This window comes from Rhincodon typus, chromosome 30 (genome assembly GCF_021869965.1).
Source record: "Rhincodon typus isolate 14 chromosome 30, sRhiTyp1.1, whole genome shotgun sequence".
In the NCBI taxonomy this organism is placed as follows: Eukaryota; Metazoa; Chordata; class Chondrichthyes; order Orectolobiformes; family Rhincodontidae; genus Rhincodon; species Rhincodon typus.
The window spans coordinates 7,145,086-7,167,419 of NC_063361.1; the positions used below are offsets into that span (position 1 = coordinate 7,145,086).

Consider the following 22,334-nt stretch of genomic DNA (forward strand, 5'->3'; position numbering starts at 1 on the left):
TTCTCAATAAGTGCACCCAGCAGGAACCTATACCTGATAGCAATGTCGATCAGGCAGCTTCATGCATAATATTTATGATTGCTTTTTCCAATATAATTAATAAACAGAAAAGCATAAGCATCATACCCACAATATTGTTGTAGCTAACCCCAGTGAATGATGCTCCATGTTGGCTGCACATTCTTATTCTAATTATTATACTCATACAGACAATGTTTTATAGGAGATCGGATAAGGGATGCTAGTTATTAAACTTATGTGTACTAAATAATGTAAGTATTTAAATTATACATTCCATGTTTTAAATACATAGTATGTGTATTCAGAACTAAATGGAGAATTTCTTCCTCTCTGCTCCTTTATTTCATCTTCTCTTTCATTCTTTGTTCCGCTACTGTTTCAGCTTCTCAAAAACCCCCAGCTTGTTGTCACCTAACAACTTCTTGTCTTATGGTCATAGAGTTTCTACGCCACAGATTCTTGACATTTTTCTCCATCTCTCTTTTACTCTTTAGTCTTGCGATGGGCATTCCTATTGTCAGCTCTTCAACGGTTTCTCAGTGTAGGAAATCTTCCTTCTTCTGAGAAAAGAAATTTGTGGTGCTGAAAGCTCTAAACTGTTGACCAAGTTTGCAATCAGGCTCAATGGGCATGACCTTCTTAATATGGAAGATACTGAAACATTGGGATCACATGTAGGTCCTGAGCCCTTGCGATTTCTGGGTCCTGCCTACTTGCACAATCTTCCCAGATGGCACAGATTAACAGGGTGTCTCCAGGAACCTCATTCAATTGGGGACATTGGATGATGGTGACTAAGCTAATTGGAGTGCCCAAAACTGTGGGAAGCCAGCAGCTGCGCGGTCACTATCAGTGTAGTTTGGGATGGAGGTGCACTCTGAAACTTAAATGAAAGTGTGGCCACAGTGGAGGAACCAACAATCCCCAGCTGGCCACCAGGATACCACCTCAAGGCACCAGGCTTCAATCTTAGTAAGAATCCTGTCTGCCAACAGAATGATCTCAATGACACCACCACTTTGCCTACAGGTGGGTCAAAACTCTTTTAATTTATTACCCATGCTACCTGGCAGGTAGCTGATGCAAGTCTGACCTCACCTCTGGCAAGATTGCTCAGAGTTGTAAAGCTGTTGGCTGGGTAACCCAGCTTGCAACTTCCCAAACATCCTCGCCTTTCCACCTTCAAAGCCACTCTGTGGCTTTTAGGATTCCAACCTCTGCTTTCAGCTTTCACAGTTTGAAACTGACCCTTGCAGAAGTAACACAATCCTTGCTTTCTGATGGCAATGAAGTCATTGTGGTCAGTTCAAGTCCCGATACAGTAGCAAGGTTCACACAGAAGAACGCTGTGCTAATTGGTACTAAATTGCCAATCCCAGGATGGGAAATTACAGTGATGTTTCTGACTGAAAATTGAGACGTCACATAGATGTGGTTTCACATGAATTTAGGTTTAAAGTGCAGTGTTGAAATTGGAGGTAGAGTATTAAAATCCAAACTTGCAACAATGGGAAATAGATGCTGCAATCTCCAGGGTTATCCAATCTGTAACTAGTGGAATGCCACAGGGATCAGTGCTGGGGACAAAATTATTTACAATATAGACTAATGACCTGGATAAGGAAAGTGAATTCACTGCGGCTAGGTTTGCAGATGACACAAAAATAACTGGGAAGCTAAGTGGTGTGCCTGACACAAGCAGTCTGCAGTAGGAGAGAGTCAGGTTAACTGAGTGGGAAAAACTTGGCAAATGGAATACAATGTGTAAAAATGTGAGGTTATGTACTTTGGTGGGAAGAATAGAGGAGTTGAAGACAATTTAATCTCAAAAAGTTTAAAATCCTAGTTCATCAGAAAATAGGAAAAGCAAATGGAATGTTAGCTTTTATTTCAAGGCAAATGCAGTATAAAAGTAGTGAGGTCTTGCTGAAACTATATAAGGCTCCCATTGCCTCAGGAAAGCAACAAACATAATCAAAGACCCCTCCCACTCCGGTTATCCTCTCTTCTACCCTATTCCATTGGGCAGAAGATATAAAAGTTTGAATACATGTACAAACAGATTGAATAACAGCTTCTTCCCTGCTGTTATCAGCCTCTTGAATGGACCTGTCAAATGTTAATAATGATCTCTCTTTCTACAAATTCTGTGCAGCTGTAACACTGTATTCTGCACTCTGTTCTGCTACCTTGATGCACTTTGCATGGTATGATCTGTCTGTATAGCATACAAAACAACACTTTTCACTGTATATTGGTACATGTGACGACAATAAATCAAGCTCAATCTCAGGAACTGGTCAGAGCTCAAGTGGGATATTGTGAACAATTTTGGACTGTTATCTAAGGAAAGATATTGTGGCACTGGAGAACAATCCAGAAAACAGTCATTAGGCAGATATTAGGTGTGGGGGGACTATCTTATGAGGACAGTTTGAGTTGGTTGGGCCTGTTCTCATTGAAATTGAGAAGACTGACAGGTGACCTTATTGAAACACACAAGGGTTCTTTGGGACTTGACAGGGTAGATGTGGAAAGATTGTTTCCCGTTGTGGGAGAATCCAGGACCAGATGGCATAATCTCAGAACAAGGGATTGCATATTTAAGACAGAGATGATGCCTTCTCTTGGAGGTTAGTGAATCTATAGAAATCTTTAGGAAAAAGGGCTATAGAGGTGGCGTCATTAAGTATATTCAAGGTAGACAGATTTTTAATTAGTAAGGTATTCAAGGGTTTTAGGAAAAAGACAGGAAACTGGACTTGATGATTATCAAGTCAGCCATGATCTCATTGGTAAAGCAGACTCAATGAGCTGAATGGCTTACTTCTTCTATATCTTCTGGTCTTAATTGCTGTGAAACAGCAAACATCCCCAGTTTTTGTATAGCTATATATGGGGCTAAAACCTGCAGGGAAAATGTAGGTACAATGGGTCAAGAAGTCACATACCCATAAAACGTCATAAACTACCATAAATTTGAGATATAGATCACAGTTGTGTGAAAACACTTCACAGCTCATTCATTACTTTTTTTTATTTCAAAAATATACTTTATTCATAGAAATATCTTTTTATACACACACACACACACACACACACACACAATCACAAACGCTGATCGGTTCTGTACAGTGGCATATGAGGATACTCGCAAACACTGGAGTTTGACTGTATCCAACAAACAAACCAAAGGCATCTCTTACTTGTACAAGACTATATTTACGTGCATCTGAGTTCAATGAGGGTACAATGACAGAACAGACCCCCATTTAACTTCGGCATAAAGACCTCAGACAGTGGTCTTTCTCCACTGTGTCTTAACAGCAGCTGCCCCAAGCTTTAAAGCATTCCTCAGCATGTGGTTCAGGACCTTGGAATGTGTGAGTCTGCAACACTCAGTTGGGGTCAACTCCTTGCTCTGGAAAACCAAGTTCTGGGCAGACCTCAGAGCATCTTTCACTGAGTTGATGGTCCTCCCGGCGCAATCAATGTTTCGCTGCCAATTCAAACCCGTGAACTCAGCTGTTTTGAATGAATTATCATTTGTCAGTTCCAGTCTGTATCTCAGCAGATCCCATGCTGCTCTGCGTTGTGCTGAGTCTTTTTTTTAATTCTTTCATGAGTTGTGGGCTGTGCAGGATCTACCCGTCTTAGCTACATGTAGATATGACATTTATGTTGCTGCTAACTAACTAAATGTTAAAGTATTTTCAAAACCATTGGCAATATTATAATTCTCAAGAAGATGGTTTCCTTCTGTCTCTTATACCTTTGAAACTGAGGTTTTGGTCAAGAATAAGAAGGAGGCTTAAATCAGGTATAGACAGTAGAAATCAAGTGATTCCCTAGAAGAATATGGAAGGCAGTAGAGTATACTTAACAGGGAAATCAGGAGGGCAAAAAGGGGACATGAGATAGCTTTGGTAAATAAGGTTAAGGAGAATCCAAAGGGATTCTACAAATACATTAAGGGCAAAAGGGTAACTAGGGAGAGAACAGGGCCCCTAAAAGATCAGCAAGGCCACCTATGTGTGGAACTGCAGAAGATGGCGGAGATACTAAATGAATATTTTGCATCAGTGTTTACTGGGTAAAGGAAATGGACGATACAGAATATGAGAAAATAAATAGCAACCTCTTGAAAAATGTCCATATTACAGAGGAGGAGGTGTTGGACATCTTAAAATGCATAAAGGTGGATAAATCCCCGGGACCCAATCAGGGAAGCTAGGGAAGTGATTGCTGGGCCCCTTACTGAGATAGTTGTATCATCAATAGCCACAGGTAAGGTGCCAGAAGACTGAAGGCTGGCTAACATGGTGCCACTATTTAAGAAAGGCGGTAAGGAAAAGCCAGGGAACTATAGACTGGTGAGCCTGACGTCAGTGGTGGGCAAGTTGTTGGGGGGAATCCTGAGAGACAGGATTTACACGTATTTGGAAAGACAAGGACCGATTAGGGATAGTCAGCATTGCTTTGTGTGTGGGAAATCATGTCTCACAAACTTCATTGAGTTTTTTGAAGAAGTAACAAACAGGATTGATGAGGGTAGAGTGGTGGACGTGATCTACATGGACTTCAGTAAGGCGTTCGACAAAGTTCCTCATGATAGACTGGCTAACAAGGTTGGATCACACGGAATAGAGGGGGAACTAGCTATTTTGATACAGAATTGGCTCAAAGGTAGAAGACAGAGGGTTGTGGTGGAGGATTGCTTTTCAGACTGGAGGCCTGTGACAGCAGTGTGCCTCAAGGATCAGTGCTGGGTCCAATGCTTTTTGTCATTTATATTAATGACTTGGATGTGAACATAGGAGGTATGTTTAGTAAGTTTGCAGATGACACCAAAATTGGAGGTGTAGTGGACAGCGAAGAAGGTTACCTCAGAGTAAAACGGGATCTTGATCAGATGGGCCATGGGCCGAGGAGTGGCTGATGGAGTTTAGTTTAGATAAATGTGAGGTGCTGCATTTTGGAAAGGTAAGTCAAAGCAGGACTTATACATTTAATGGTAAGGTCCTGGGGAGTGTTGCTGAACAAAGAGACTTTGGAGTGCAGGTTCATAGTTCCTTGGAAGTGGAGTCGCAGGTAGGTAGGATAGTGAAGAAGGTGTTTGGTATGCTTGCCTTTACTGGTCAGTCCATTGAGTATAGGAGTTGGGGGTCATGTTGCAGCTGTACAGGACATTGGTTAGGCCACTACTGGAATACTGCGTGCAACTCTGGTCTCCCTGCTATAGGAAGGATGTTGTGAAGCTTGTAAGGTTCAGAAAAAATGTACAAGAATGTTGCCAGGGTTGGAGGGTTTGATCTATAGGGACAGGCTCAATAGACTGGGGCTATTTTCCCTGCAGCATTGGAGGCTGAGGGGTGACCCTGTAGAGGTTTATAAAATCATGAGGGACATGGATAGGGTAAATAGACAAGGTCTTTTCATTGGGGTAGGGGAGTCCAAAACTAGAGGGCATATGTTTAAGGTGATGGAGAAAGATTTAAAAGGGACCTAAGGGGCAACTTTTTCATGCAGAGAGTGGTGTGTGTATGGAATGAGCTGCCAGAGGAAGTAGTGGTGGATGGTAAAATTACAACATTTAAAAGGCATCTGAATGGGTATATGAATAGGAAGTGTTTAGAGGGATATAGGCCAAATACTGGCAAATGGGATCACATTTATTTAGGATAGCTGGTCGGCATTGACGAATTGGACTGAAGGGTCTGTTTCCGTGCTGTATATCTCTCAGACTCCATGATTCTGAGTCATTATATATGTCAAGACACTATAGACATAATACAGTTTGGGTAGCTATAAATCTAGTTGACTTTCCAACAAACCATTTGCAGCTATTTCAAGAGTTTTCACATTTGGAGCTCAGTGATAAAGCAGCTCTCTATATCTGAATTCTCAGTTGCTTCCGTTTAAAACTGTCTTTCTTCCATTGAAATGTCTGGCAATCTGAAGTAGGTGGGGTTTAATGAGAGTGGTTAAGAGCAGGATTGGAGAAGACAATGGATAAAATTGAGGATCATACATGAATGAGTTCCAACAGCTTAGTTTTTGCAGAGATATCTAACATGTCCCGATTGGTACTAAGTCAGTGATCTCATTCAAAACAGCCAATAGGACCACTTGTTAAAAACAAAAACTGCAATTGATGTAGATTCCAGTGTTAATGTGAGACTGTTGTCATACTTTTGAGTTTGAGTAATGGGATATTTACCCTGCAGCGAACCTGTACATGGGAGGCCTTAATGCTGATATTAGATGCTTAAAAGAGGAAAGTGTTCAACTTCTGTCTGCCATCAACCCTTACTTACATAAATACGAGAAAAATAGAAAAGGTAGATGATGAGTGAAGGAACAGGACTAACGTTACATGATTATATGTTACATTTGAGGGATGTTTCATTGCAGAATCTCTGTATAGGTTCCAAACTTAGTAGCTGTTGATGTGAATGTTGAGCCTTACTAATGTCAGTGTTGATTATATAATGTTATATTCGCTTGACCTGAATACATGATCAGTGAAGATCAATAGTCTTGAGACTGATGTTGTGAAGAAATCACTGAGATATGGATCAGATCGGCAACAAAACAAAGTTGTCAATTGTTACCTCTAAGTGCCAATGCAGGGTGAAGGCCAGTATAGATGGTGGGGTTTAGTTTCTCCATGAGAACAGCGATCAGCCATAGTCAATAAACTGCAAGTTTTCAATTTGTCTTGCACTGCAGGGAGTTCCATGTTCAATCTCAGTTTATCCCTGATGGTTAAATATATGAATTTGGTCCCAGCACTTTGGGTTAGGAATGGGAAAAAAAAATCAAACATGGTTCTCCATCCTGCTACAATCTGCTACAATCATTTACTGGTAAAATTAATACAATCATTTATCATTGTCAGTTAAAGGAAATGAAAATGAATTACTTGCATTTAAATATCAGCTTTCTTAACTATAGAGCTGAATCTTTGGGTTTTGCACTAATAATAACGTATCACATAAAATAATTAACTATATATTGCTTTGGGACTAAACCCAGCAAATGATGATTCTCAGTTCAAAATCAAACCCAGTGGGTGATAGTCCACAATAGGAGATCCCAGATGGAGACAGACCCCAGTGAGAGACAGACACCAGTCAAGAGAGAGAGATGATAATTAATGAGAGACAATTCCCAGATAGAGACAATCCCTAGTGGGAGATCATTCCCCTGTGGATGACCCCTATGAAAGACAATTCCCAGAGAAAGACAGACCCCAGTCCAGAGAGAGAGAGAGAGAGAGATGATCATCAGTGAGAGACAATCCCCAGTGAGACACAGATCCCAGTCCAGAAAGAGAGAGAGATGATCATCAGCGAGAGACAATTCCTAGTGGGAGATCATCCCCAGTGGATGACCCCAGTGACAGACAATTCCAGTGAGAGACAAACCCCAATGGGAAACCAAACCTAAAGTTCTGAAAAAATCATCTTGGACTTCAAACATTAACTCGGTTTCTCTCTCCACATATGTTACCAGACCTGCTGAGTTTCACCTGCACTTTCTGTTTGCATTTAACCCAATTAGATTTCAGTAGAGCATGCAATTTGATGGCAATATACCATTAATAAAACATCCATTCCTTTCAAATCCTTTTCCTAACCGAGGAACATCGACAAAAACGTAAACAAACTTTTTAATAATTTTCACCTGGGTCGTCCAGGAAATTAACCCTTGATTCTTCGAAACTCGAGGAGAATCCTGCAGGATTGACAAACCTACTTCTAATTTCCCGAAAAATATTGTAGTCTGGGAAGGGTTAGCAACAAGGCACGTTAACAGTGACACAGACCATAACTGCTTCTCACTGTTGCGTCGGCCTGTTCCTGCAGCGATAATGATGGGAATGTTATTACCAGTGATCTCTACCTGAAGATATATTCCGACCCGTTGCTGACAGATTACTGATGTATCAGTGCACTCAAGGATGTGGAGCTTTTGTGGTTTGGGGAACGCAGCTCAGGACTGAAGGAAGGAAGGAGGAGGTTTAGCAGTTGATGACTGGTTTATGATGCATTTTGTATTTGGATCGCTGTGCTTGGGGCGGGGCGGGGCAGGGCGGGGGTGGTGAGGTTTTGGCGGGTTTTTTTTTGGCTCCAGGTGGGGAAGTGATTGTGTTGCACAATCGAGTCATCTCCTCCAACGTTGCCAATTTGATGCTCGAGTGAGTCAAGGTTTTTTCTAAAAATTGTATGAATTAATTCATTTGGGGAAAGGGGTATCCAAGGTGATGTACAATTTGTTCTGTCACTTAGACCTGAAGCGTAAACTCTGATTTCTCTCCTTAGATGCTGCCAGACCTGCTGAGTTTTTCCAGCAATTTTATTTTGTTTCTGATTTCCAGCACCTGCAGTTCTTTCAGTATTTTGTCCCCCTCTCATATATTTTATGTAGTTCTCCCTGGTCCCCTCTCCTCCCTCTGTTTGGGGATTTATTAATTCTCCCTGGTCCCCTCTGTTTGGAGATTATTGTTTTTGCTTCTGTCTCCTGACAGGGCTCCAGGCCTGTGGGAGACCGAGTATCTGCGATGAGTGGGGAGCGTGTACATGTCGCGGCCCGGGACATTGCTTCAGCCTGCTCAGCGCCGCCCCTCAACCTAACCCGGGTCACCAGAGCCGACAAGATGTTACAGACAGGCCTTGCCTCATTATTGCCATTTAAATTACATTTTTAAAGCATATCTCCTTTAAATATATATACATATAAAAAAAATCATTATTGGCCTCTGAGCTCGAAACGCTCAGGATCAGTGTTGATGCTTCATGAGCTAAAGGGATTAAAAAGAGCAAAATAAGCTTATACTGAGAAAAAGAGTTAAGCTTCTACCCCACTGCGAGAGAGGGCAAACTATATCAGCGCGAACTAGTGATTACGGCCATAGCTGCGCCATTCACACGCCCTTTAGTCATTTTGATGAAAGTGTTTCAATAGGGATTTCCTAGTCTATCCCACCCGATTGGGGACACACTAGAATTAAGAATAGTTGGCTGTTGCTACGATTTGTCAGGGAATGCCAGAACTCGGCAGTGGGTAACGTTGCCTGAAGTAACTCTCTCCATTGTATTAATAATACAGTGTGACACCGAGCTAACAAAGCCAGATTCAGACACTCAGCAGGTAATGGAGCTCATTTTCGAGGCATGAGAGTCAGTCTCTGTCCTGAGCTGTCACAGGACATTCCCACACCTCTGGCATCACTGTCTCAGACTTACTCTCTCATATAATCCCAGGACATCTCTCCTCTATCGAAACGATTGTGTCCCGGGGGTCATTATCCATTGCTCTTCTATCTTTTGGCAGCTCGCTCATTTACTGTCTTCTCATAACATGAGTCTGTTCTGGCATCAGGACATTCCCGTGTCTTCAACTCCTGTATCTTATTATCTAACAGCCAATGTTCCCTTTCAGTCATAAATGTAATCGTTCATATATACATATATATCTTCCACTTCGTTGTGGGATCTGGGTGTTGCTGGCATGTATTGTCCATCCCTGATTGTCCAAAGAGCAATTAAGAGTGAACTAAATTATGGTGGGCCTGGAGTCACATGTAGGCTAGACCAGTTAAAGATGGTTGATTTCCTTTTCTAAAGGATTGAACTAGTTTTTTTTTGAAACAATTGACAGTGGGTACAAAACAGAAATTGCTGGAAAGACTCAGCAGGTCTGAAGTTCTGAAGAAGGGTCACTGAGCCCAAAATATTAACGTCTGCTTTCGCTCCACAGATGCTGAGTTTTTCCAGCAATTTCTGTTTCTGATTTGCAGCATCTACAGTTCTTTGTTTTAATACATGGTTGCCATTTGATTACCTTTCATGCCAGACTTCTATTGAATTCAAATTTCACCATCTGCCATGATGTGATATCAGTTCGTGTCCTCAGAAAATTAGGCTGGGGCTTTTGGATGACTAGTGATGTTAATGACATGCCATTGCCTCCCCTCCGCGCTTCGGGATGTGGGTGGTGTTGGCTAGGTAACATTTATTGCCAACCATTAGTTATCCAGAGAGCATGGAGAATCACATTGCTGTGTTTGAGGCAGTCAGGGCAGGGAAGTTCATTTCCTGGAAAACCAGTTGGGTTTTTGTAACAATCCAAAGTTTCTCTTGTTTTTTTTCAAGCTGACACATTTTTATGCAACAGTTCAGAGGATAAATATTTATCTTAGGTTACGCTGTCAAATTGGCTTGATTCTCCGGAGAAAAAGTGACACAAGAAACAGGAGCAGGAGTAGGCTGTTTGGTCCATTGAACCTTCTCTTCATGAACCTGAGCATCAACATACATGAAGCAAACTTGATAACGAACATTACTGTGGGTACACAGGAATTCTGTGAACTGTACAATAATATGAGTACATAACCCAGGCTGACACTCCAGCGGAATACTGAGGGACATCTACAATTTTAGAGGTGCAGTATTTTTCATTGTGGGTTAAACTGTGTGCTGTCTCAATATTTGATGGATGGCAAAGACCCTATGACATTACCTGGAAAAAGAGCAGGGGGCTTTGCCTACTGTCCTAAACAACCCTCCTTCCTCGACTAACGATTAGAACAGATTATCTGGTTAGTTATCTAATTTTGTGGGTGTTTGCTGCATTCAATTTGACTTGTGTTTTCTATGTTACAGCAGAGAGTACATTTCATAAATACTTCATTTGCTGTACAGTGCTTTGAGAAGGCCTGAGGTTGAGAAAGTAAAGGGAAAGTAGTGCATGCATGACTCTTTTGGTTTTCCCTATTTCTTTCTTTCCTTCCTTATCTTTGTATACTACAGCTTTCTAAATTCAGTCATGTACTGCAGTACACTGACATAATACTAGAGCAGACTGCTGGGGATGATTGGCAGCATTATCTGTGTTAGATGGAAAAATGTGAATAAATAGAGATCAGGCAATGCATATCTGCATTACAGAACCAAGTGTGACTGTCCACTGGATGAGTATCTGAGATGTGCTGAGTAGCTAATGCTAACTGGGTGCAGGGATCCTAGTCATACAATGCTATTAAGAATTATGGAGCCAAAGTGGTAAGTGCAGTTCAGGTACCCATCACCCGTGATCTGATGATTGGTGGAACAGCCTCAGAGGACTGAATGGTCTATTATAAAGTGACCCTGGGCCAAGGAGGAAAAGTAGTCAACATTCCCAGTCTATGACCATTGCTCAATGGACAGGGCCATCAAGTTAAGGTGAGACTGAACTATACTTTGATCCTTACTGTGGCTGGCCAATGGTACCTGTGAAGGAGGCCCATGGTTGCAGAAGAGCCAATGGTTGCCAATGTGCGGGGCCGGGCTTGAACACAGGGAACCATGCCCCACTATATATGCAAAACATGCATTTATATAGGATTGTTCACAATAACTGGGCTTTCCAAACTGCTCTACAGCCAAGGAAGTAGTTTTTCAAGTGTAGTCCCTGTTGTAATGCAGGAAATATGACAGTCAATTTGCCACAGCAAGGCCTCATGGATAACAAGGCAATAGCATCAGTTAAGGAATGATATTAGCTGGGACAGTAGTATCTTAGGTGGAGGACAGAAGGCAATTGGACATGGAATGGTATATTTCAAAATTTGGTGTAGTGTGCCTTCGCACTATTTCTGCCAAGTGGTGCTTTGGGAATCAGATGATGAAATGCCTATGTGTTACTGCTCAGTAGGTAGGATGTACAGTTTTGATAATTAATCAACACAAAGTGAAGCCCCAATGTTAGCTTGGGGAAGACAAGCCAAGCATAGGGTTGATACCATCACAAAGGAAGGATAACAAGAGAGAAGAGGATATGTAATAAAATTGCTCCTGTGCCATTCTGAGCAGTTTGAGAACAAACAAAACAAAGAAACAGGGAAGGAGAGGAAGAAAGAAATGCATTTGTTCATAGATAACAAGGTGTAGAACTGGATGAACACAGCAGGCCAAGCAGCATCAGAGGAGCAGTAAAGCTGATGTTTCAGCTCCTCTGATGCTGCTTGGCCTGCTATGTTCATCCAGCTCTACACCTTGTTATCTCAGATTCTCCAACATCGGCAGTTCTCACTATCTCTGCATTTGTTCATACCTTTCACAACTTCAAGAAATCCCAAAGCACTTTACAACCAATGAAGTACTGCTAAAGTGCAGTTTCACTGGACACAGCCAGTAAAGAACGCTTTCATCCTATTAGTCCACAATGCACTTGAACTCATTTATCAAAGCTGAACAGCCCACGTCAAACATACTAGAACCCCATTCCTTCAAAGGTAATAGATTTGTGAAGCAAAAATCATCCTATTCTGTAATTACAATATAAAAACGTCTGGAGATCCTAAAGAAATGCCTCTGATTTGTTTTCTTTATGAAGGTAAGGCTGAGGTTAACTATTTAAACTAAGTGGAATAATTGAAATAATGTCTGGGGAAATTTTATATAAAACCATTAAAATGCAGAAGTCATTGCATAACAGCATTTGTTATTTAATGAATCGATATAGTAATCAGATGTGATTCCACCTAACTTGATCTCATTCCTAAATGGCTCCAACACAACTCACAGATAAAGATAACGCATACTTTGAATGGAGTCCACAGCATGCAACTCAATGGCTGGGGTGTTTGAAGTCACGAAAAGGGAACTCAAGATTATAAGCAAACCTCTGAGATTCAGTTGAAAGCTTAACTATTACTACTGACAGTCCTGTTAATGAAGTGGGGCTTACCACCTATGACTCTTTTAATGAGATGAACCTCACCAACAGGAATTCTCTTAACAGAAGTGCCACCATCTTAATATCTTCAGAGTAAGAAAGGCAAAAAGCACAGTCAAGGTCCCTCTCCTGATTGTTATCCAGCAGCCTGCACAGAAAATTGTACATCAGGGGAGGTGATGGCCTAGTGGTATTATTGCTGGACTGTTAATCCAGAGACCCAGATAATGTTCTGGGGAGACAGGTTTGAATCCCGCCACGGCAGATGTTGGAACTTGAATTCAACAAAATATCTGGAATTAAGAATCTAATGATGACCATGAATCCACTGTTGATTGTTGGAAAAATGCATCTACTTTGCTAACGTCCTTTGGGGAAGGAAACTGCCATCCTTACCTGGTCTGGCCTACATGTGACTCCAGACCCACAGCAATGTGGTTGACTCTGAACTGCCCTCTGGGCAATTAGGGACAGGCAATAAATGCTGCCTAGCAGTGATGCCCTCATCCTGCTGATGAATAAAGGAAAAAAAAAATGCCTTTGCACAGGACCTGGTTTGCTTGTGGTACCCACACAGGTGAAGATTGAAGCCATAGGGTCATGGAAGGCTATCTGTACCTGTGAACCTGTTTCTTGGCATGAGTGAGAGGTACTTCAAGAGAGGAGTAAGAATAGCAATATTCTTCTGGAAAACAAAATGACACAATTGCAAGCTGTTCAAAAAGTTTAAACATAAGACAAAACTTTCTATTCAATTTAAATATTGAATTTTCTTTTTGAATTAACAACAGTAAATATATTAATGAAGATATTTGCAAGTTGTAAATCATTTGATTACTTTGCATTTTTGGATTTAGTAGCACACCTGGGCCAGTTTTCTAAAACTGTTGATGTTATAAACCTTGGTGTTGTAAATAACATAAAACTAAAGTAAAATTAAAGCATTATTTAGATTCATTTTCATTTCAGAAATTGGCTCTCAGAAGAGGCACAACTCTCTGATCCCACAATACCATGTGTAGTATTTAATATATATTAATTAAGTTTCAAAGCGTGATAGAAATATAAATGTTGGCAATAAGCATGTTCACAATAGTTTTCAGATAAATCATAACCATTAGTGTGTATTTAAAAAAATGCCTCGTTGACTTCTTTCCTGTGTCATGTGTTGAAATCTGTACATGTTCTGATCTCCTGTACCCATTTGCTTTTTGTCTTCCAGCCACCCGGGAATCTGCTTTTGTCCATGCCATTGCCTCAGCTGGAGTGGCATTTGCCGTGACACGCTCCTGTGCCGAGGGCTCCAACACTATCTGCGGCTGTGACTCACACCACAAGGGCCCACCAGGTGAAGGCTGGAAATGGGGAGGCTGCAGCGAGGATGCTGAGTTTGGCGTACTGGTGTCCAGGGAGTTTGCTGATGCCCGAGAGAACAGGCCAGATGCTAGGTCTGCAATGAACAGGCACAACAATGAAGCTGGACGAACGGTAAGGATTGGGTTGGCTTTGGATTAGGCTGTGTAGAAAGAATGGGACCACCATCTGTCTTAGACCGGATTGTGTTCAGTTGGAAAGAGGTTAACTTGAAAAACTGTGATGTTTTTAAATATTAACATTTTGAATTGAAATTTAATTTGAATATTTTGACATGGCCTTTTTGTACAAATAAGGATTTTTGTCTATTGTGAGAGAAGGATATTCACAGTGACACTTTGAATGGGATGTTCAAATTATTTCAGGTGTTATTTGAGGTTCCAGTTTTTTTTAATATCCAGAAGTGCTCCAACACACAACTGAAGGCTTTTTCCCATCACCCGAATCAGCTGTGATTTTTTTTTCCATCTGTTAACCACCAGCGTATATCCAATTGAATAATGTGTGCAAAGCACGTTAAGGACAATGTAAATCATCAAAGGCAAGGGAGAGGTACGGGGCAGTGGGAGGGGAGGTTTCAGTTTAAGATCTCATCTGAGAGTTAACACAGTTGATATAGCGGCACTCCCTCAATATTTCACTGAAGGAGTAAGTAGATCAGGGACTTCCATATTAGATGGACACTGAGTACACACTTGCCTGACTGACCACTAACTGAGCTGAACTGTAAATACAGTTAATGTATTTAACTAAAGAGACTGGATTAGATGAAGTGAAGGGGGCTGAGGAAGTGAGGTGGGTGTGCATTACCTTGCAGCCACTATTCCAATGCAGTCATGGCTGAACAGTGTTAGCATCGGTGTAAATCTCACCCTCTTTCTGTCGAGATTTCCCAAAGAATCAAGCAGAAAATCAAACATTTGGAAAATTGACTATTTGCTTCTTACCCAAGTCAGAAAGCAAACATGCGCAGTGGATTGGCTACCTCTGGTATCACCATCCAATCATCTGGAGGGAAAAACCAAAAATAAATAATAATGCTTGAAATGAATACACTGATTGCTCTGAAGCACTGTTCTGAGGTATACAAAACAAGTCAGGCCAGTATGTGTAATTCACAAGTTTTACTGGTTTTTCCCTTTTGGACAAGGATGGTGGGTGGAACAGGAACTGGTTGGTCTGATGCAAGAGGCAATAGTGTCCCTCTGGCAGTCCCAACCGGGCACCACAGGAACAAGCACCCAAGGGCACCTCAAGATGGCAGAGTCCTGAAAACATACGCAAAACTACTCAAGTTTACTGGTAGTCACAGCTGCCAGGTGACTTTTCTAGAGGGGAACTTGTTCCACGAGATGGCCTGCAGTCACCGCTGTGGCAAGATTACCTTGAGGGAGTGAGAGGGAACAAATGAAGGAAGACATGCTTGTTTCCCATTGATAAGGTCTTGGCAACACCGCCCATCTAACCCAAGGTGACCTGCCACTAACTGACTGTCCTTCATTGCTGGGCCAGTAGCCAAAATCACAGAATTGTTGAGATTCAGAAGGAGGCCATTCAGTCCGCTGTGTCTGGCTGCTTGAACATATTAGATCAGTGCAAATTTCCTGCATTCTCCCCAGTAACGTTGCACGTTATTTAAATGGAAACAATAGTCCAAAGCCCTCTTGAAAGTCTCATTGAACCTGCCACACATCCACAAATGAGAATTCATCAAGTGGCTGACCTGAACTCAATGGGCCAAAGGACCTCTTCTGTATGTTTTGATTCAATGAAGAGTTCTGGGCTTTATCAGCGCTGTCTGTTTGAACTGTTAAAACAGGTTTTGACATCTTTCCGGGTCTGACGGCCTGGAGACTGGTGAAACAAAACTGCCTATGTGCTGGCATGGATATTTTCTCTATGAACTGGACCTACTTGCAGCCACTGTCCAACAGCCTTTCTCTGGATCGTAAATCTTAAATTAGTAAACACATCAGCAATTGTCCCAGTAGCTGGCTTGTTTGGACATTTAGCTTAAATCACATGATTTCTTGGAAAACCTGATGATGAAAAAGGTTTCTGACCCTTTCAAAAAAAAGTCACCTTCACAAAACTAAAAACAAAAAAACACGAACTAATTGCTGGAGATACTCAGTGGGTGTGGCAGCATCTGTGGAGAGAAAGTACAGTGACCCTTCTTCAGAACTCACGGAGTCCATTTAACTCTACTTTAGAAAACAAGTTCCCAATTAACAACAATGTATTAGAAATCTTCACAACACAGAGAATGGTGCTTTAGATAATCGCATTGGAAGAAGAATGAAGCAATAACTAGGAGGTTTTGAAAGAGGTCGGCGTAGGCCTAAAATGAAACATTACATTTGGAGACTGAGTGGGAGAAGATAGCTAGTGTAATGCTTGAGAGCATAGTTGAAGGAGGGATTGCATACGAACATCGAACAGAAGCAGGCCACTCAGCCCTTTGAGCCTGCTCCACCATTCAATAAGATCATGGCTGATTTGATTTTAAGCTCAACTCTATATTCCTGCACATTCCTGATAATCTTTCATCCCCTTGGAAATCAAAGATTTATCTATCTCGGCCTTAATTATATTTAAATTAAACCCCATTTATTGTGATAGCTTCCTAATGCTGGACATGTCAGACGGTAGTTTACACTTCAGAACAAGCTTGGTGCTGTAAATGAAAGATTAGCTATTCTGGCATGAAAAACATCCATCCAGGTGTTTGCGGTGTATAAACAGATAGATGGTGAGAAGCCAGTGTGTCTTTCTGGCACGCACTGACAATTAGGCACCCTGCAGGTATGTGTCAGTCATCCTTCATTAAGGAATCTTTAAAACAGAAGCATAATCCATATTTGTCTTTAGCTGCAAGAAAGAATATCAGCGGACCTGCTTCAACTGTTCAAATCCACACTCATGGCCCTTTTCACCCTGTCTGTAGTACTCCAGCTGTTAACAGCACTGTAAATGAAATCAACTTTATTTCTAACTGTGCTGGAAACGCAACTTTGACAAAACTGCATTCCTCTAATTCGGAAATGTTATGTATCCTCAATATCCAACACCCTTACATTGCTGGCTGTGCCTGAATCCCTCCTTAAACTTCTCCACTTCTCTCTGTTTCCTCCTTACAACCTACTTCTTTGGCCATGCTTTTGGTCACCTGCCCTAATATTTTATAGGATTCAGCATCAGATGTTGTTTGATCAATATTTTGTTGTTGATATTGTAAAACATGTCAAAGACATGATAGAAATGCATATTCCATTTTTGTAGCACCTAGTACAGCCCTGATCTCTGTCCCTTTTGCTCATAATTGCTGGTAGGTTTTCTCTTGTTTGTGTCCTACTGTCTGGAAATCCTATCATCATTGCTATGTCCTCCTTTGAAATTCCATCTCCTTCTTCAAGCTTAGGGTCACCTCTAACCCCTCCCAAATCCAATTCTACCTGCTTTAGAATCCACTTTCCATGTGCCCATTTTGAGAGGTTCCTTGCATTGTATTATTATATTGTAAGTATATATTCAATGGAAGGAGTTGCTGGCTTAATAGTCTTGGAAGATGGTGTCATTGGCCTCATTACATGCCTCAACCCCCATTGGACCAACACAGGATATATAGCACTTGTGAGCAGGCTATCAGTGTTTGCTTGAAGGTCTCAGCTTTTGCTTGCTTCTTTCACCTTGGTCAGAAGATTGTGGGCTCAGGCCACACTTCAGAACCCTCAGCATGTAATGCAGGTTGATACTGTGGTGCTGAGCTGAAATACTGGAGGTGCAAGCCTTTGAATGAAGTATCAAATCAACACAGATTATATTGTCATTGTTGCTATTTGTCGGACTTGTTACGTGCAAATTGGCTGTTGTATTTCCGACATTAAAATAATAACTACACTTCAAAAGTATTTAATTGGCTGTAAGGCACTTTGGGCAATCTGGGTTCACAGAAAGTGTTCTATGAATGCAGATTCACTGTTTTCTTTCTTGATCATTGTGTGCCAGTGCCTTACTTGTAACATACAAGTCATTAATGGGTTTAATGGGTCTATTTCAAGTACCATACAAAGCATTCGTGTGTTGGTTATAGACATACTTCAGCCAAGAGCTACACAATCTATTGTCCCTGTATTTCAGGACACGTGTTTTTGATTCTTTATCCTGTACAAATTAACCAGAACATTTGGAATCTAAACATAGACAATGCAAGTTGACAGTTATGATTTAAACACTGAAATGTTTTTGATGATCCAAAATCAATTTCTGTAGAAAATTAAAGTGTTATCTGTGCTGTTTCAACTTTTATAAAGATCACTTCTGCTGTAACTGTACAAGTTATTGAGAGCTAGTTCCAACAGTTATGAATAATTACATAAATATCGTGATCCTGGATTGTAATTTCGCAATACACCATCTGCAAGTTCCCCTCCAAGCCATTCACCATCCTGATTTGGAGATCTGTTGCCGTTCCTTCACCGTCACTGGGTTAAAATCCTGGAATTCCCTCCCTTAAGGGAATTGTGAGTCAACCTCCAGCAAGTGGACTGCAGTGGTTCAAAAAGGATGCTCATCACTATCTTCTCAAGGGCAGCTCGGAGTGGGCATAAGTACTGGCCAGCCAGTGACACCCATGTCCCACGAGTGAATAAAAAATTAATACACCAGGCAAAAAGAGACCAGGAGATTGTCAACCTTGGCTTAGTTGGTACTGCATTTGGCTTTGAATCAAAAGGTTCTTAATTCCATAACAGTCCAGGACTCGGACATAGAAAATAGAACATCGAACAGTACAGCACAGATCAGGCCCTTCGGCCCACGATGTTGTGCTGACCTTTTATCCTACTCTAAGATCAAACTAACCTGCATACCCTTCATTTTACTATCATCCATACTCTAGCTGACACTCCAGTGCCCAATGGAGGGAGTGCTGCACTTTCAGAGGTAATGTTTCAGATGAGATGTCAAAGCAAGACCCCACTTGTCTCTGTGTGTAAAAGATACATTAGTGTTATTTTTAATAAGAGCAGTTTCCTGGCCAATGTTTATCCATCAATCAACATCACAAAAACAAAACAGACCATCAGATTATCATATTGCTGTTTGTGGAAGATCACTGAATGTATATGGCTGCTGAGTTTTATTATGATACAACGGTGACAACACAGAGGACTTCATGAGCTGTACATGTTTTCAGAGGCCCATTGGTTATGAGAAGTGCTATATAAATATGTAAAGAAATGTTTAGATGAATTCTTCAAAGCAAAATAGTTGAGGCCGGTTAACTGCGAGTGGGATATTAGATGGAGGAGTGAGTGGACCTCAAGGAATAGCTACAATGGGTTGAATGGCTTTCCTCACTTTAGTCTTTCCTTATGCCATTGCCACTGGGATTTGTTTGTTTCAAGGCTTCCATGACCTTGTGGTGCAGCTATGGTTATTAAACATACCAGAAATCAAAGTTTCACTGACATTCGCTGTGGTTTACACACACTTACAGTGTGTTCCTACGTTCAAACAGGGATAATAATTCAAACAAGGCCTATCTCGACATTGCGAGCAGCTAACTACATTTTCCAAATTAGTTCCAGTTGTCAAGACAAGATTCTTGCTAGGCAGCAGTGAGATGCTTGCTAACACGGGATATTGCTAGTTAATGACCTCATTAATGAGGTGAGATTCAGTGATAATATGTAGCTTCTGTTCTGCCACCACGGCGAGGAAACTAGATGCTGTGAATTCCTGACATGAAAGTTCAAGCAGGTACTTGGCCACTCCAGCTTGCTGCTTGTTCTCGGGACCACCATCTTGGACATTTGGCAACAAAGCCTCAGGGCGTACTCCAGAGCACCAGCTGCATGCACCCCCTGTTCACAGACTTTGACACCTGGCAGCCCTTCGGGACTGTCACTGCGCCTCTCTGATCTATGCAGGATGCTTCCGCATTTCAAAGCTGAACCTCGGTGCACGCCTACAACTAGCAATGCAATGTTGCTGCAAGGACACTATGGATGCAGGGACAGACACAAAGCTCATGGCTGGACCAAGCTGCACCGCAGGGCTGTTCCCTCTCACTGTTGGTAGTCATTCCCTTCGAGCCAACTGAATGCTCACAGAGTCCTTGCCTTTCAGCACTTTGCTCCCTCATCCAGAGACACAGGCTCACATTCTTCTGACCTGCCTTGTGTTTTAGCACAGACTCAAAGCTAGGAAGCTTACCATGGTTGTCAGCAGACTTCAGTCACATGAAAGGAGATATCTTCTAGCCAGGGGGCCCTGGTGCAATAAGTCAAGGGCAGCCTCTGATACTAGTCCAGGGACTTGGACATGGTTAGTTAGCCACTTGGGATGCTCAGGGTTAGAGTACTCTCTTCATAAAAGGTCAGGAGCCGAATGTTGGGCAGTCCACTACCTGTCTTGGTTCTTTCCGCCCTGTTATGGGCTCCTTTCTCTTGCAATGAGAAGCAAGAGAGGGATTGAGTAAGATGAAAATGGATGGCACAGCTGGTAGTGCTGCTGCAGATGCAGGAAAAGTGGTAAGATATCCCAGTTGAGTGAGTAGAAAACGCAGAGACCATGCAGGGTTAGTGTTGGATGTTGGGGTGGGTGAGGGAAGACGTTGAAGACTACAGTGAGCATGTTGGAGCATGAGCCCGGGTCGGAGGACTGTGCAGTAGACTTTGTGTGAGAAAGCAGAGAGAAGGTGATGGCTCTTACCCTGGCAGAGTGGTGAAGGCCATTGTCTTTCTTCGTACAATACTGGCCATTCCTGCAGGTGACTGAGATTTCACTTACCTGGGGGGCACCCTGACCCAGGTTGGCAGGGCCTGGCAGTATGGCCTCCATTGCCGGTCTTGGAGGTAGAGGACAGCCCTCCTTTGTGCCACCCCATCTATCAGGACTTCCTAGTCCCTGCCCACAAAGCAAAGCACAAATTTCCCCTTCTCTGTCATGTCTGGGGCAAATGTCGGTCACCCTGTGGCCCCCTCTAGACTTACAGTGCTTGTCCAGGTGCACAACTATATTTTAAAGATAAAACCAGTGCCAGGGATGGCAGTTTATTCCAGGATATCCTGGCAGTGGCAAGTTGTTCTGGGTATGTGAGTGGTAGAATCTGGCTAACATTCAACAAGAACATTACCATTGGCCCCAGGTAGGTAGTCAGTGGGGCGAGTTTGGAGTGATACAGCAAGAAATATCACCAGGCTTCATGGAAAACTTCTGTCCACGAAACTTGACAAAATTGACACATATCCGAAAAAAATGGAGGATTCAGCCCCAAGCGTCTGTATGACGTAGAGTCGAAATGACAATACTTCCACATCTCACGTAGATTTCACAATTAGCTGTTCTTGTCTTATATGTGAGTTGGTCTAATGTATGTTTGTTGTTGTCATGGTAATCTACCACACCTTCATTATCCAGGTGTATTTTTGTGTGTGTTCTGTGCACAGCTGGAGTATTATACAGTTCCTGGAGTGGCTTCTGTTTCTCTTTAATGTTGCTCTATTCAGTGAAGTGACTTTATAGGATCAAGATTCACAGCATACTTTGCACACTTCTGCAGGGTAGCCATCTACTTGGGGTAGGGTGTATGACTCTGACCTTCTCTCCTATATAGAGCTCTGTATTTGCATATCAGTCATGAATCAACTTCTGAGAATTTTGTCCTGAGAACTTGGACAGGTGACGGCTTGGCACACTTGTCCTGACTTGCCTTTCCAACATGACCCCTGCTGTCTACTGTGAGCCGGTATCTGGAATTGTAGCTTTTATATGTAACATGGTAATATGAAGATCCTGTTCCGTCACCCTGCGCTTCATGATAAGTGGTTTAACCAATCAAACCATTCATTTGGTGAGATCATTGCATCTGGGTTCGTGTGGTGAGGCTGTCACATCCCTGAATGGCTACCTATATATTGTGGTCTCTTGTCAGGTATGATCCCTTCAAGTGTACCAAGCAGACAGACTGTTGCACTAATTTTGGCTGCCACTCGTGTACTTAAGTGTCCCTTAACTATCTAACAATTGAAAATTTGGAAAGGTAGTCAGCGACTCAGTGAAAATGGTTGCTATGTATGTTGAACATAATAGTTGTGATTCTGGATATCTCCTTTGAAGATTCTTATGACAAGGTATATTTGTTGTAACTCTGGTACTGACTTATTATGAGTACTCTTAGCCTTTTCTTCTGCAATTGATAGCTTAAA

At 41.9% G+C, this 22,334-nt stretch overlaps 1 protein-coding gene across 1 annotated transcript in view; it reads left to right on the top strand.

Annotated features, from left to right (window-relative positions):
- Window positions 1–22,334, top strand: part of LOC109920687 (proto-oncogene Wnt-3) — a 66,717-nt gene that overhangs the window by 14,755 nt on the left and 29,628 nt on the right. The window contains exon 2 of the mRNA XM_048614627.1: window positions 13,970–14,235. Coding sequence (XP_048470584.1) covers window positions 13,970–14,235 — 266 coding nt within the window. The remainder of the gene's footprint in view (window positions 1–13,969; window positions 14,236–22,334) is intronic.